Below are 13,623 nucleotides of genomic sequence, written 5' to 3'. Positions count from 1 at the left end.
GAAAACCCACCAATCAGATTGAACTGTTCATGATTTTTTTATATATAAAATTATCTAAATGTATATTTTGTACATAGTATACTCAGGAACCTGGAGGCATAATTTAATTTATTTTTTAATAGATAACATTATTTCTATTTGAAAAGATAGTTTGTGTTATGTGACACTAAAAATAAAATATTAAAAAAAATGTTTTTTTTATTTTAATTTAATCTATGGAATTCCGATTTAGATTTTCTTTTGCCCTGAAAAAAAAATACATCATTTACAAGATTTTCCATCTTACTAATATTATAAATGCGAATGTTTGGATGGATGGATGTTTGAAGTTATTTCCAGAACGGCTGAACAGATCTCGGTAAAATTTGGCATACATATAGAACATAGTCTGGAAGAAACACATAGGCTATTATATATATTTTTTTAATTCTACCCACACCCACTAATTTTTTCGACAAAACAGATATAAAATATTTTAAATTTAGATTTTGGTCTCAGAAACCCACAATTAGACATTATGCTTACAGTAAAGACATTTATATTGAGCTTTTTACAAGGTTACCTTTTCATTCCCTGGTATAAACCGGTGTAGTACCCACTCATGTACCAGCTGAGCAGCATTGAGGATATAGCTTGGTCTTCTGAACTGTCGTGCTCTGATCCAAATCCTATAGGCGGTGGAGGAGGTAACGGCATGTCCATTGAATTTAGCTAAAAAAAAAATAATAAAAAAATTTATTATTTTAAGTTACTGGCAAGCGAACAAACATTCAATTTGGCTAAAGTAGATATGAGTTACTATCCTTAGTAATCTATGTGAAATTAAAAGATCACAGATGCGTTGCCTATAAACAGTTTTTTTTTATTTTGTAGCACACATACAAACACATACACACACAAATACCAACATCCACATCTGCGACATATAAATAATTTTCTAAAAACTCATATAAGGCTTGTACATGTTATTACTTACATTTCCCAACATGGTAGGATTAAATATTGGTACATCAGGAAAGTTCATTTTTCGTTGATTTTTTTTCTTGTTTGATTTTTTCTTTTTTTGGAATGATCCATCTGAAAATAACAATTAAATTATAATTTCATACACTGAGAAACAGTAAATAGTCGAAACATGACAATTGTAGTAAACTTTCACGAAATAGTATTAAAAAGTTGTCGCCAGCAACCTCGTCCGCGCATAATTTATAAAAAACCTAATTAGTAGCCTATGTGATCTTCCAAACTATGTTCTACATGTATACTATTATAAATTTCATCAAGATCCATACATCCTTTTTGGAGATACCTCCGAACAAACATCCATCCCAAACATTCGCATTTATATTAGTAAGATTTTTTTTTAAATATATCATAAGGTGGCAAACGAGCGAGCGGCCACCTGAAATCGCTGAAATAGCGAAGTGACCGTTGCCCATAGACAAACGCAATTGCATATGCGTTGCCTACCTTTCATCGACGGAGGAGAGGATGCACGGAAAGAATACATTTCCATGCATCTTCTCATCCGGAAAGTCCACTTCCAATTCCCATCCTTTCCTTATGAGAAAAAAGGTGGGAAGGGAAAGTGGACTAAATTAGGCCTCCGGGACTCACACTCATCAGACTGTACGCCTGTCTTCTGTGTGGTCGTGGTATATCACAGGGCGAGCCGCGACATTTCGTGCGAAGATGTTAAAGCTACCACTGTTAAATTATTAATAGATTAATTTAATACTTTCAATATTAATTTATTTATATAACATACATATGTTATTCTTAAAGTTAAGTTAAGTTAAGTTAAGTTAGTACTTACCTGTACTTCCTAGACTTGTGCCAGCATCACTACAGTCCATATTTTCTAACAATGATTGACTTCCGAACCCATCATCTTTATCACACAATGCCTGTTGTGTTTGTCGCATGCGTTCATGTTTACCAAGCGTTGGTTTTAAAGAGCTAATGGATACTATCTCTGAATTATCATATCCTGAAATATATTCATATTTATCTTATTGTAATTTATAATAAAAACTTAGAAGTATTTGTACAAATTCATATCTAAATGTTTATTTTACATAGGTGTCGTCCGTGACTCCGTCCGCGCGGAATTAAAACTTAATAAGTAGCCTATACTCTTCCAGACTGTTCTATATGAATGTCAAATTGCAGCTATATCCATGTAGCCATTCTGGAGATCCCTTCAAACAAACATCCATCCATCCATCCAAACATTTTAATTTATAATATTAGTAAGAAGTAAGATAAAATCACAGTTAATACTTTACCTAAGAATTTAACTATGCATTCTTTATCATTGATAATTCTGAGCACAAATGCCTCATATTCTTGACCATCTTCATCATAAACAGCTCGGCATGGCATGCCTGCCTGCCATTTAACACTTTTCTTTTGAGGACATTTCAGTTTTTGAGGTGATATATCATTTTTTGTTTTTGTTTGATCTGTAAAAATAAAATTTATCATACAGTTAGTCCTACTTATTAACAATGGTGTCACTAGCCATCAAAAATAATACAATATACAATAGTAGAATAGTCACTGAAATGGAGATTCATGGAAAGACTAGCTGTCGCCCATGACTCCATATACACAGAATTTAAAAAAAACTTTATTAATATCCTATGCCTTCTTTCAGATTATGTTCTACAAGTACGCCAAATTTCTTTGAGATTTGTTTAACCGTTATGGAGATACTTTCATACAAACATCCATTCATCCATCATTTGCATTTATAATATTAGTAAGATATGTTATAAACTTAAACTTGGATAAGAGACTAAGAGATCTACATATTTTTCTCACTGATAGAGGTTTCTAACAAACCTTATCTCGCTAATGGATCTTGTTCATCATGATTGGAGAATATTTTTTACTTATACAGGTTTGACTATACTGGTGTAACATAGATGTTCAACAAAAAAGGGAGTTTTCTAGTAAGTGACACTATCAATGAACGTCTAAAATATGAACAAAAGAGAGATGGAAAAGTACAGTCTATCTCTCTCTTTTTCATACTGATCTCTGTAAAATGGTAAGTATCAGTTACATTATATTTACTCACCTTTCTCAGGGTTTTTAACTAAATTTTGTGTGTTAGTGGACATAGCCACGCGCTTTGCTACCTCAGCATTAGCAATTTTTAAAGCTTTGTCGTATGCATCGTTAAGTTTCCTATCATCCCATATGTCTTCTTCAACAGTTTCATCTGTTTCTGACTGAAATACAGTGTGAACTCATTAACAAACTTTACCAAACCATGATTAGAAAAACAAAATTTGTTTGTTTTTAATCAAATACTATTTAGATTACATTCCAAATACATTTAAGTTTTACTTACTAGATTCATTCCTTTAACGTAAAGAAGTTCACAGTTCGACATTTTACTTGTTTTTTTATATTTTCACAATATTAGTTTAGTTTTAAATTACCCAGAATTTCAAAATTTTAAACTATTACTTGGTTTTTGTTAAGATTTAAATTGAGTAAGTTTTTTTAGATACAAGCTGTATTTTTTGATATGGATGTCAATGTCAATGTCAAACATTGTCAATTGGTATTAACTGTCAAATGACAACAAACCATTAAATGTAAAATAAGAAACTTCTCTTTTATGGTGGTATTTTTTCCAAAGAAAAGGCTTCTTGGGCATCTTAAGAGCGAAAAGATCGTGAGATTATTTTCTCAGTTAATTTTAGTATTGCTTTCGTACAAGTCCAATCTTGAGGGAATTCTCGAGGAGCCAACAGGAGACTACTCTTTGTTCAGTGGTAAAATTATCAACAACAAGAAAATTCAAAAACAAGAAAGTCAGTGTCAAGTGAACTGTCAAATGCTGGTTTCAATTTTCTTGTTTATAAATCTTAAAAATAATACCAATTTTATTTTGCTCATGGCCTTATGCATTTGTATTGCTTTTAAAATATTACCTTACAGTAACTAATTCATGATTTGTAAACTATATAAGAGAAATAAAATGGACATTTGCGCTACTACGATGTTTATAGTGTTTTATATTCATGTACAGTGGAAGCCTTAATTTTTTGCATTATTTACGAAGTTTAGTGTTTGAGAAAATTCAATACCAATTTTTTTTTAATGAAATAGTACTCATAAAAATTCTTCCTTTTTGCATCAAGCATAAGTATGGCCAGCGTAGGTAAGAATTCTTCAAAAAAATATAAAAAATATGAGGCTAGCAAAGACGATTCTTCTGATAAAGACGATAATAACAGAAAACGACGCAATGAATGTGTTACACTAAATGAGTCTTTGAACAGTAGTGCCAAAAGAAAAAAAAGTGAAGGTAATGCAACAGTCAATCCTAAACAAGAAAAAGATGTCGCTTTGGAGGAAGGAAAGGAAATTTTCTCTTTATTGGTCTCAAACATTCCTTACCAATGGACATTTGAACAGATAAAAGATTATTTAAATGAAAATGTAAGTATCACTTCATATTTAAATTATCTTGTACATTTAAAAAGGATAATGATAACAGAGGAAGTTAGTAAAAATTGATGGCAGGATGGATAGTTGTTAATGGACCTCATTGAGATTTGGTATAGATGTGGAACATGGTTTGGACAAACTACTAATTAAGTAAGTTAGTTTAGTAAGAATAAAAAAATTACTAATGAAAAATGTGTCATGTTATTAAAAAAAAATTCTAGTTTTATATTATTCACCCCATTTTATTGTATGATTTGTTTTTTACAGTCTATTGATGTAAACACATTAGAAAAATTAGAAGGTGGTAATCTTGAAAGAGGACAAAAAATAGAATTAACTTTTACTAATTTTGAGCAATGTAATAAAGCAAGGAAACAGTTAAAACTGAAGGCAATTGATGGAAAAAAACTTGATATTGTTTATAAAAGTAAGTTTTTTTTCTAATCATAGAATCTATTGATTTAATTTACTAAAACACAGGCCATTTAATTTAATTTAACTCATCATCAGCTCACTACACGTCCCCACCGAGGGGCTTGGAGCCTACCCTAAGTTAAGGGTGATTAGGCCATAGTCAACCACGCTGGCCAAGTGCGGGTTGACTTCACACATATCTTTGAATTTCTTCTCAGATATGTGCAGCATCACGATGTTTTTCTTCACCGTAAGAACATCGGATAAATGTACATATATAAATCGGAAATCGAAAAACACATTGGCACATGGCGGTATTCGAACCCAGGACCTGCAGATTGCAAGTCAAGTGCTTGACCACTGAGCCACCGACGCTCTCAATTAACTATTATAGCTTAAAAAATAAATATGATTAAATTTAATCACATTTGTGTAATATAAATAAAAATTAGGACTAAAGCATAAAATCATGTTTTTTAATATTGTATACAGTAAGTAAGCAACATTTAATTCTTAAATTATTAAAACTCCCGTGAGACCAAAATATCTGTATATAACATATTGTCATCCCTCTCATTATCTTTGACTAAACAGAGATAACAATATGTTTTAAACGGGGATTTTGTTCAGTCAAGTATTACATGGATTTTTACATGCAATTTGCATAGTTTATAGCAGTGGTTCCCAAACTTATTTTGTCTACTGCCCACTTTGAGAATAAATATTTTTTTAGCGCCCCCATATTTTCACATATTTAAAAACAACTATAACTTCAAATTAAATTAATTAATTATTGTTGTTGAGAGTCGAGAGCTCATGCAGTCATTGTCTAAGAGGCCTCCTAGCTAAATAAAATTACAAATCACCCCCCAGGCCTCAACAAAACGCACCCATTTTCTTTCTGAGTCTCTTACCCTTGAGACCTGCAGCGCCCACAAGGGGGCGTGATCGCCCACTTTGGGAAAGACTGGTTTATGGTAATCAATTCTATTTATTATTTTGCAATTTGCTTTTTAATTTATGTGCACTAGGGCAGCATGGTCGACTATGGCCTAGTTCCAATAACTTAGGGTAGCCCTTCGAGCCCCTCATTGTTGTAGTTGTAGTGAGTTGATAATTATATGTATCCTAATAAAATTTACAGTTCCTGGTGAATCAGATAGTGGTGATGACATGGATATGCCTTTAGCCAATAGAAGGTAAATGTTTTCTTGTATTATAAGCAAAAAGATATTTAGTTAGATTCCCATCGATTTTTTTTCTTACAATGAATAATGAAGTACACATTCCTTATTTGGAGATGCTGTGTTCAGAGTTCGCCAACCTTCGTTAGGGGATAGCATCAAAAGAATAACTAAATTAAGACTTAAACCAACATTAAGTACCAATAGCCTAATGGTTGAAGGTACGGATTTCAATCACGATGTCGGGGGTTCGAATCCCGACATTCGGCTATTGTCGTAAACCATATCTTAGCACAAGTCTACAGCGTAATTGGAATGGTACAAGAAATATTAGTAAATTAACAAATATCTGCTTATATTTTTAATTAAAAAAAAATGTGAGGCAACCTGATGTTAGAGGCGAAGCTTTTCAAAGAGGATGATATTAAGAAAGTAGACCAGTTTTAATTTTATTATTTCTTATCATAGAACAACAACTCGACCGTTGCCGACATGGGAATCTATAGATATATGGGCAGAAGAACCAACAGGAACTTATGGTCTGAAACCATCTTATTTGGAGTCATTGGGGATTAAACTTCCAATAGATAAATGGATACATGTTTCTAATGTAAGTATATTTTTAAAATAAATATTATAACATACATCTTCACTGTTGCCTGCGAATTAAAAAAAAACGTAGTAACCTACATGTTCTTCCAGACTATGGTCTACATTTGTGCCGAATTTCAGCAAGATCCTTGTCTGTTGATACCTTCCAACAAACATCTATCCATCCATACATCCAAACATTCACATTTATAATATTAGTAAGATTTTATGTAAATTTCCTTTTTAGTAAAAAAGGATTTTTAAACAAGAATTTGTATGGATATTAATAAAAGAGACCAAATGTATGTAATACCTTTCGAATAAAAAAAAGATTATGAAAATCAGAACATACAGATGAATTATAAACCTCCTTTTTAAAGTCTAATAAAAACATACTACCAAAGTTAAAAGATCTAAAAAAAAAGTTTTCATGAAACATCTGATAATTTTATTAAATACTAGCTGTCGTCCGCCACTCCGTCCGCGTAGATATATAAAAAAACTTAGTGTAGCCCACTCATCTATCCATACACATCACATCCATCTAAATATTCGCATTTATAATATTAGTAAGTTAAATAAAAAGGCATAAATTCGAAAAAAAAATGAATAAATAGTATCCTATGTCCGTGTCCTGGCTCTAAGCTACCTCACCAATTTTCAGGCATATCGGTAAAGCCATTCTTGAGTTATAAATAGTGTAACTAACACGACTTTCTTTTATATATATAGATTTTTGTATTTATATTTTTAAGTTTTTACTATTTTTTTTTCCTGAACAGTTTAGATGTGATAAATCGGAATTAAAAGAAGTATTGGAATTAGCCGGTCAAGTTGTGATCTGTCGTGTTATTTCTGCATTTAACAAATATGCAACAGTTATGTACAGTCATCCATTAGAAGCTGTACAGGTAAAATGTATTTCCTTACCATAATAGCTGTCGTCCGCGACTTCGTCAGCGCAGAATTAAAAAAAAATAGCCTATGTGTTCTTCCAGACTATGTTCTATATAAAAGCAAAATTTCATCGACATCTGTTCAGTCGTTCTTGTGATACCGTTAAACAAACATCCATTCATCCATCCATCCAAACATTTGTATTTATAATATTAGTAAAAAGTAAGATTTGTATGTATTTCTGTTCCATTTTGACCTATAGGGAATTAAATTGTTTGACCAATTTTGAAGTATGAAATGTAATTTAATTCATATTTTACTGCTTTATTCCGAACTACTTGTCGCCTGTTACTCCGTCCGCGTAAATTAAAATAAAAACTTAATAAGTAGCCTATGTGTTCTTCCAGACAATGTTCTTTAAGTATGCAAAATTCATCTAGATCTGTTCAGCTGTTCTATAGATACCTTCTAACATACATCCATCCATATAAACATTGGCATTTATATTAGTAAGATCAATTTTTGTATGGAAAAATTAAAAAAAAATAGTATTTATTTATTGTAGGCTGTAGCAATGTTAAATGGTCAAACATTCTACGGACAAGTACTAAAAGTTTTGATGTATAGATGTGAGGAAAATGATTTATTACTACCAAAAGGTCTTGTTAAAGTTGGTCCCGGACTTGGTATTGGTGGGAAACCTTTAAGAGATATCGTGCAACATTACGAAAGATATCTCAATGGTAAAGTTAATTGTATTAATGAAACAATATTTAATATACCAAATGATACAGATTTTAATGAACAAGATGATAATGATGAAAATATTAAAGAGGAAATAGATATTAGTGAAAATAATAATGATAACCAAAATAATGATAATATCACAAATAATGATGATCAAAATAATGATAATGCAATTAATGCAACCAATGAATCAGAAACAAGTGGAAATGCAATACCGAAAAAACTAAATATATCAATGACAATCACACAAAATCTAAGACGACCAGATATACCTTTGGGTCCTAGTTCTGCCCCAGTACATCCAAATGGGGTATCCAATATTAGAATAACACAATTCTTACAACAACCTGCAACAAGTCTGGAGAATAAATCATTCAGACCTGGTATCAATCAACCTGGTTATATTGCCCTAGTGAACAACCCAGGACCAGTATACGTTAGTCCCCAGAATATGATGGCTACTACGAGGTTACCTCAGATTGTACCTGTGAATCCAAGAATACAGATTCCTGGTCCATTCCACGGCCCAAGACCCCAAGGCCCTGCACCTCAAGGCCCTAGACCCCAAGGCCCAGGATCCCAAGGGCCTTTACCTCCTGGTAATACGAACGGTTGGTGCGGACCTCCGTTGAATAGACCGCCTAATAGGAATGTTTGTTTGCCACAAATAACGTCGTCAGTGGTGGAATTAAGTAATGTAAGTATTTTTGCCTGTATCTTTTTCTTTTTATTCGTTATTTTTTTATTTTGTACGTGTTCTATTCTTTTATTTTTAGCTAACTGGTTTAAGACGTAAATTAGCTTTAATTCCCTGTACTGCGAGTTCAGTTTTAAATATATTCTACTGAAAACTGAATTCGATTCACATATATTTGAAATATAATCAATTAATTCACTTTAATCGATGTTTTTAACGACTATGGAGCTAAAATTAATAGACCCATATAACAGGTATATTATAAAAAGTTTAAATGCAATTTCTATTAGTGTTAAAATAATCAAAATCTTATAATAGTCGTTAAGTACATTAAATAATGTAGTTTTGATATGTATGGACAGCTTCCCCTGTCGACGACATTCCCCACCCTGTCAGAGAAGATGTCTCTGGTGGGGCAGGTGATATCTTTGGAGCTGACGCGTGTGGGCTGCGCGCTCGTGCGCTTTGCCACGCCTGCGCACGCCGAAAGGTGTTATTGTATCCTTTTATATACAGGAGAGGGGATGTAGAGGAAAGGGAAATATCATTTTTTGTACAATCTTCACAATAAATTAGTCAGAAGAATAGATTAAATCTTTTCTACCTTCATTTATTTCATTATTACAATGGGTGAATTTCAATATCGTGATTTTTAAATAATGATTTTTAGACCTCTCCTCCATAGCGGAGGCATACCCACTAAACCTCCCTGTTCCTCCAACGCATCGGGACGGGACCACGGGCACGCTTTCGCTCTCGTCCGCGGCTCCGTCCAGCTCCCTCTCGGGGGGAGGCAACCATCAGTCGCCGGTGATGGACTCCCCCGTGTTCATCACCAGAGGCCAATTTGGGGGGGGGGGGGGCAATATACTGCCGCCTTCTCCGCCCCACTCTCCTATGTCACGATTTTTAGACCTGCATATTGCAAGTCAAGTCCTTAACCCCTCACTTTAATTACAATTAATTACTTTAATGTATTATTCAGTACAATACAATAAATTGTATGTGATGGGCAACACTATAGAGGTGAAGTTTCTGTAAAACTCAAGGTATGTATGTCATTAAGATATTTATCATTAGATGATATTTTATTTTATATCACATTTACATTAGCTTAATTATTAATTTAAGTTGAAGAAATAAGTTGGAAAAGTTCTTAATACATTTGTACTTTTGCAGGCAGCCTGCAAGTGGATAATTAATTGGATAAAACGCTAAGTTAGAGGACTTAAGTTATTATTATACTAGAATTTAAGTTAAATAAGTATCTCCTCGATAAAATTAAAATTATCATGAAATTTGCCAAAAAATTTAATTATAAGGAATTTATTTTTATTTTAAAATATAATATACAATGGAATCTTTATAAGTCGAAATCCTCAGTAACTGATTCAAAAAAAAATACTGTTCCTTTTCAAAGAACCCCTAAATAACAATCTCGAATTATTTAGACTTTGTAACTCCAAAAAAAGAATGTTATTTCCGTGCGTAGATTAAAAAAAAATGCGCATTTTAGGAAATAATATTTGGTAACTCGTCTTTCAGAAACTAGACACCATAAGTATTTTTTTTTGAAATATTAGCAGATTTCTTTTTGGAAATTTACTAATATTTCTATTACCATTCCAACTAAGTTCCTAGGCTTGTGCTAGGATATGGTTTAAGATATTAGTCGAATGGAGGGATTCGAACCCGCGACCTCGTGATCGGAAATCTGTACCCTTAACCTTAGGCTATTGACGCTTAATTTCTTGCATTATTCTTGACATTTGAGATATAGAGATTCTACTGATTATTTATGGATTAGAATATTAATATAATGAAATTGTTTTAAACAATTTCATTAAAAGATATATAATTTTAATGATATTATCATTATTTAATACAATTATTGATATTTACTTTATATAATCTTAATGAATTGGCTTTTTAAATTGCAGTATTAATTTAGGTAAAATAATTTATCATTATTATTATTGTTTATTGTTGTATCTTTTAAATAGTTTTTTCCGTTGGACTGGTTTTTTATCAAATGGTCAAATAGTCCAACGGGAAACATCGTCTGAATACGTAAATTTAGGATTAACTTTTAATTAAGTAGTATAGATTAGCAAAATTAAGTTTTTATGTTTTATATTAAAGCACTTATTCATCTTTAGTTTTTGTTTTAATCCATAAATTGACTTTGAAGGGACTGAGTCTTAGAAGAACTATATTTATGTCTTCGTTGGTTTCTGAAACCAAAATCCTCGTTGAAAACATAATGTTATCTCTGTTTGTCAAAGAAAAGGGACGACTATGTGTTTTATATAGATGATGTTTTTTGATGTCAGAAAATGACGATTAGTCGTCTGTCTGTGGACTACAAACATAAAAAATTTACTTTAGTTTGTTTCCTTATCAAAGAATCGCAAAAGCAATCTAAATGCAATTTTATCAATAATATTTCCAGTACTCAATGATTTTTTTTTTTATATTTAGTATAAAAAAATATCGCCTGATATTAATATCGTATTAACCTTTTGAAACAATGACGATAACGACAGATTACAAAATGCCTTTTCATTGTTATACAGGATGATTTTTTGAAAATCAATTAACAACTCAAGATTTTCTTATAGAGGGTGATCAAATTGGATTTTTTTAGGTGAGAATATTTTAATAAGTATACGAAAAGAAATATCATTCCCGCTTACATTATTTGCTGTTAAAAGTTATGCCAAACGCAGATTTGCAAACATAGACGAATATATTTATAAAATACTAACTGCCGCCGACTCTGTCCGCGCAATACTAAAAAAAAAGTACCCTATGTCTTCTTCCAGAGTATGTTCTACATCTATGTCAAATTTCAGCGAGATCCGTACAGGCGTCCTGGAGATATCAAACAAATATCCATCCAAACATTCGTATTTATAATATTAGTAAGATTTGAAATCATATCACCTAAGATTAAGATTAAACAAATTTCAAAACGACGAAAAAAAACTTTTTAACCATTGTAATATATTACCAATATATACAAAAATTAAATATGTAATGCTAATACAATATTTTTTTAATGAAAGTATTTTATCTAAAATTGAACATCCTGTAGGCACGCGGGCGATAACTCTAAACCAGTTTCGTACCGTCGGCGCAAAAAATGTATACGGTGAGCGCACTGCAAGTTACATCGTTCCTAGATTGGTGAACGAACTACCCTCAGATTTGATTAAATGTATTTCACGAAAAAACATAAAGTGCAAGCTCAAAATATTTTTGTCCGGAAGACCTTAACGCTTATACCAAACCAATGAGGTTTATTTAGCGTTAAACATATGTTTATTTGTATTCAAAATTGTATTGTTAAATAAATAAAAAAAAAAAGTAACGCAACTCTTGTAAGTAATGAAAAAAAATATGACACAGACAACTTTTTAAATATAAATTAAAATATACGGTTAAAAATAAATGTCTAAAGAATATATTAAATATAAAATGACATAGTAAAAATTACACAAATAATATCAGATATCAGATGGAACTTTAAGATCTTTACGAAATGTTTTTATAAACTTAATGAAAACATAAGATATAAATAAGCTTTGTCATGTTCCCCGCAAGACGCGGCTAAATATTATTGTCATATAATTGTCGTGTTTGTGTTTCTCGCGATTATTTTGCAAATCATATCATTATATAACCGTGGAATTCGACTTATATTTATTAAATACTAGCGGTCGCCCGCGACTTCGTCAGCGCGTAATTAAAAATAAAATTAATTAGTAGCCTATCTGTTCAGCTCGACGGCCACGGACAGGTCGACGCAGCGTGGGCAGGACCGCAAGATGGACCGATGACCTGGTCGAACGGCCCATTCGCTATTTCAGCGATTTCAGGTGGCCGCTCGCTAGTTTGCCACCATATGATATAAAAAAGAGTGAAAGAATTTTTCAAATCGGTTCAGTAGTTTCGGAGTCTATTCAATACACACAGACAGTTTTTGTTTATATTAGTATTTATATATTAATTATACTTATTTCGATAAAGCGATTAAAATTGTCGATAATATAAACAAATATGTACTTTTGTATAAAAATAATGCATACAATCTGATAATATTATTATTCAAATTTAAAATGGAGATTAAATTAATTTTCTAAAGTGTAAGAAACATAATTAATCTAGTTATTTTTTTATATATCATAAGGTGGGAAACGAGCGAGCCACCTGAAATCACTGAAATAGCGTAGTGACCGTTGCCCATAGACATACGCAATTGCATATGCCGTGCCTACATTTAATCGACGGAGGAGAGGATGCTCAAAAAGAAAATATCTTCCCTTTCCATGCATCCTGTAATCCGGAAAGTCCACTTCCACTTCCCATCCTTTCCTTATAAAAAAAAGGGTGGGAAGGGAAAGAGGACTAAATTAGGCCTCCGGGACGCACACTCATCAGACGAAACGCGGAATTGCTTCCACTTGACGCCTGTCTTCTGTGTGGTCGTGGTATTTCACCGGGCGAGCCGGGACAATTCGTGCGGAGATGTTAAAGTGGGCTCTACCACTGTTAAAATTATAAAGTAGCTTTATATATTATATTTTATGAGATAACCAAAAATTAAATAGAATCCATTTT

The 13,623-nt window shown here is 32.1% G+C and overlaps 2 protein-coding genes across 4 annotated transcripts; one reads left to right on the top strand and one right to left on the bottom strand.

Moving 5' to 3' along the window:
• Positions 1 to 201: 201 nt before the first annotated feature.
• Smn (survival motor neuron) lies at positions 202 to 3,498 on the bottom strand. Of its 2 annotated transcripts, XM_013318467.1 has the most exons (7): positions 3,362 to 3,498; positions 3,086 to 3,239; positions 2,289 to 2,465; positions 1,817 to 1,990; positions 977 to 1,077; positions 563 to 711; positions 202 to 245 (listed from the first exon to the last, which is right to left on the bottom strand). In XM_013318467.1, the coding sequence occupies exons 1-7, from the start codon at positions 3,401 to 3,403 to the stop codon at positions 209 to 211; spliced, it is 834 nt and encodes a 277-aa protein (XP_013173921.1). In that variant the 5' UTR covers positions 3,404 to 3,498; the 3' UTR covers positions 202 to 208. The 2 variants fall into 2 exon arrangements, with proteins under 2 accessions (XP_013173921.1, XP_013173922.1); XM_013318468.1 differs by lacking the exon at positions 202 to 245 and having other exon boundaries at positions 559 to 711.
• A 335-nt stretch (positions 3,499 to 3,833) lies between these two features.
• On the top strand, positions 3,834 to 11,806 carry LOC106122483 (heterogeneous nuclear ribonucleoprotein rumpelstiltskin). Of its 2 annotated transcripts, none has more exons than XM_013318462.1 (9): positions 3,834 to 4,461; positions 4,738 to 4,897; positions 6,029 to 6,083; positions 6,537 to 6,678; positions 7,442 to 7,570; positions 8,122 to 9,000; positions 9,363 to 9,498; positions 9,986 to 10,049; positions 11,577 to 11,806. In XM_013318462.1, the coding sequence occupies exons 1-8, from the start codon at positions 4,168 to 4,170 to the stop codon at positions 10,039 to 10,041; spliced, it is 1,851 nt and encodes a 616-aa protein (XP_013173916.1). In that variant the 5' UTR covers positions 3,834 to 4,167; the 3' UTR covers positions 10,042 to 10,049; positions 11,577 to 11,806. The 2 variants fall into 2 exon arrangements, with proteins under 2 accessions (XP_013173916.1, XP_013173915.1); XM_013318461.1 differs by lacking the exon at positions 11,577 to 11,806 and adding an exon at positions 10,180 to 10,591.
• The last annotated feature ends 1,817 nt before the right edge of the window (positions 11,807 to 13,623 follow it).

Source organism: Papilio xuthus, unplaced genomic scaffold (assembly GCF_000836235.2).
Source record: "Papilio xuthus unplaced genomic scaffold, Pxut_1.1 DF826923.1, whole genome shotgun sequence".
NCBI classification, from domain to species: Eukaryota; Metazoa; Arthropoda; class Insecta; order Lepidoptera; family Papilionidae; genus Papilio; species Papilio xuthus.
The sequence above is the reverse complement of the archived record's forward strand: the minus strand, read 5'-3'. Positions and strand labels throughout refer to the sequence as shown.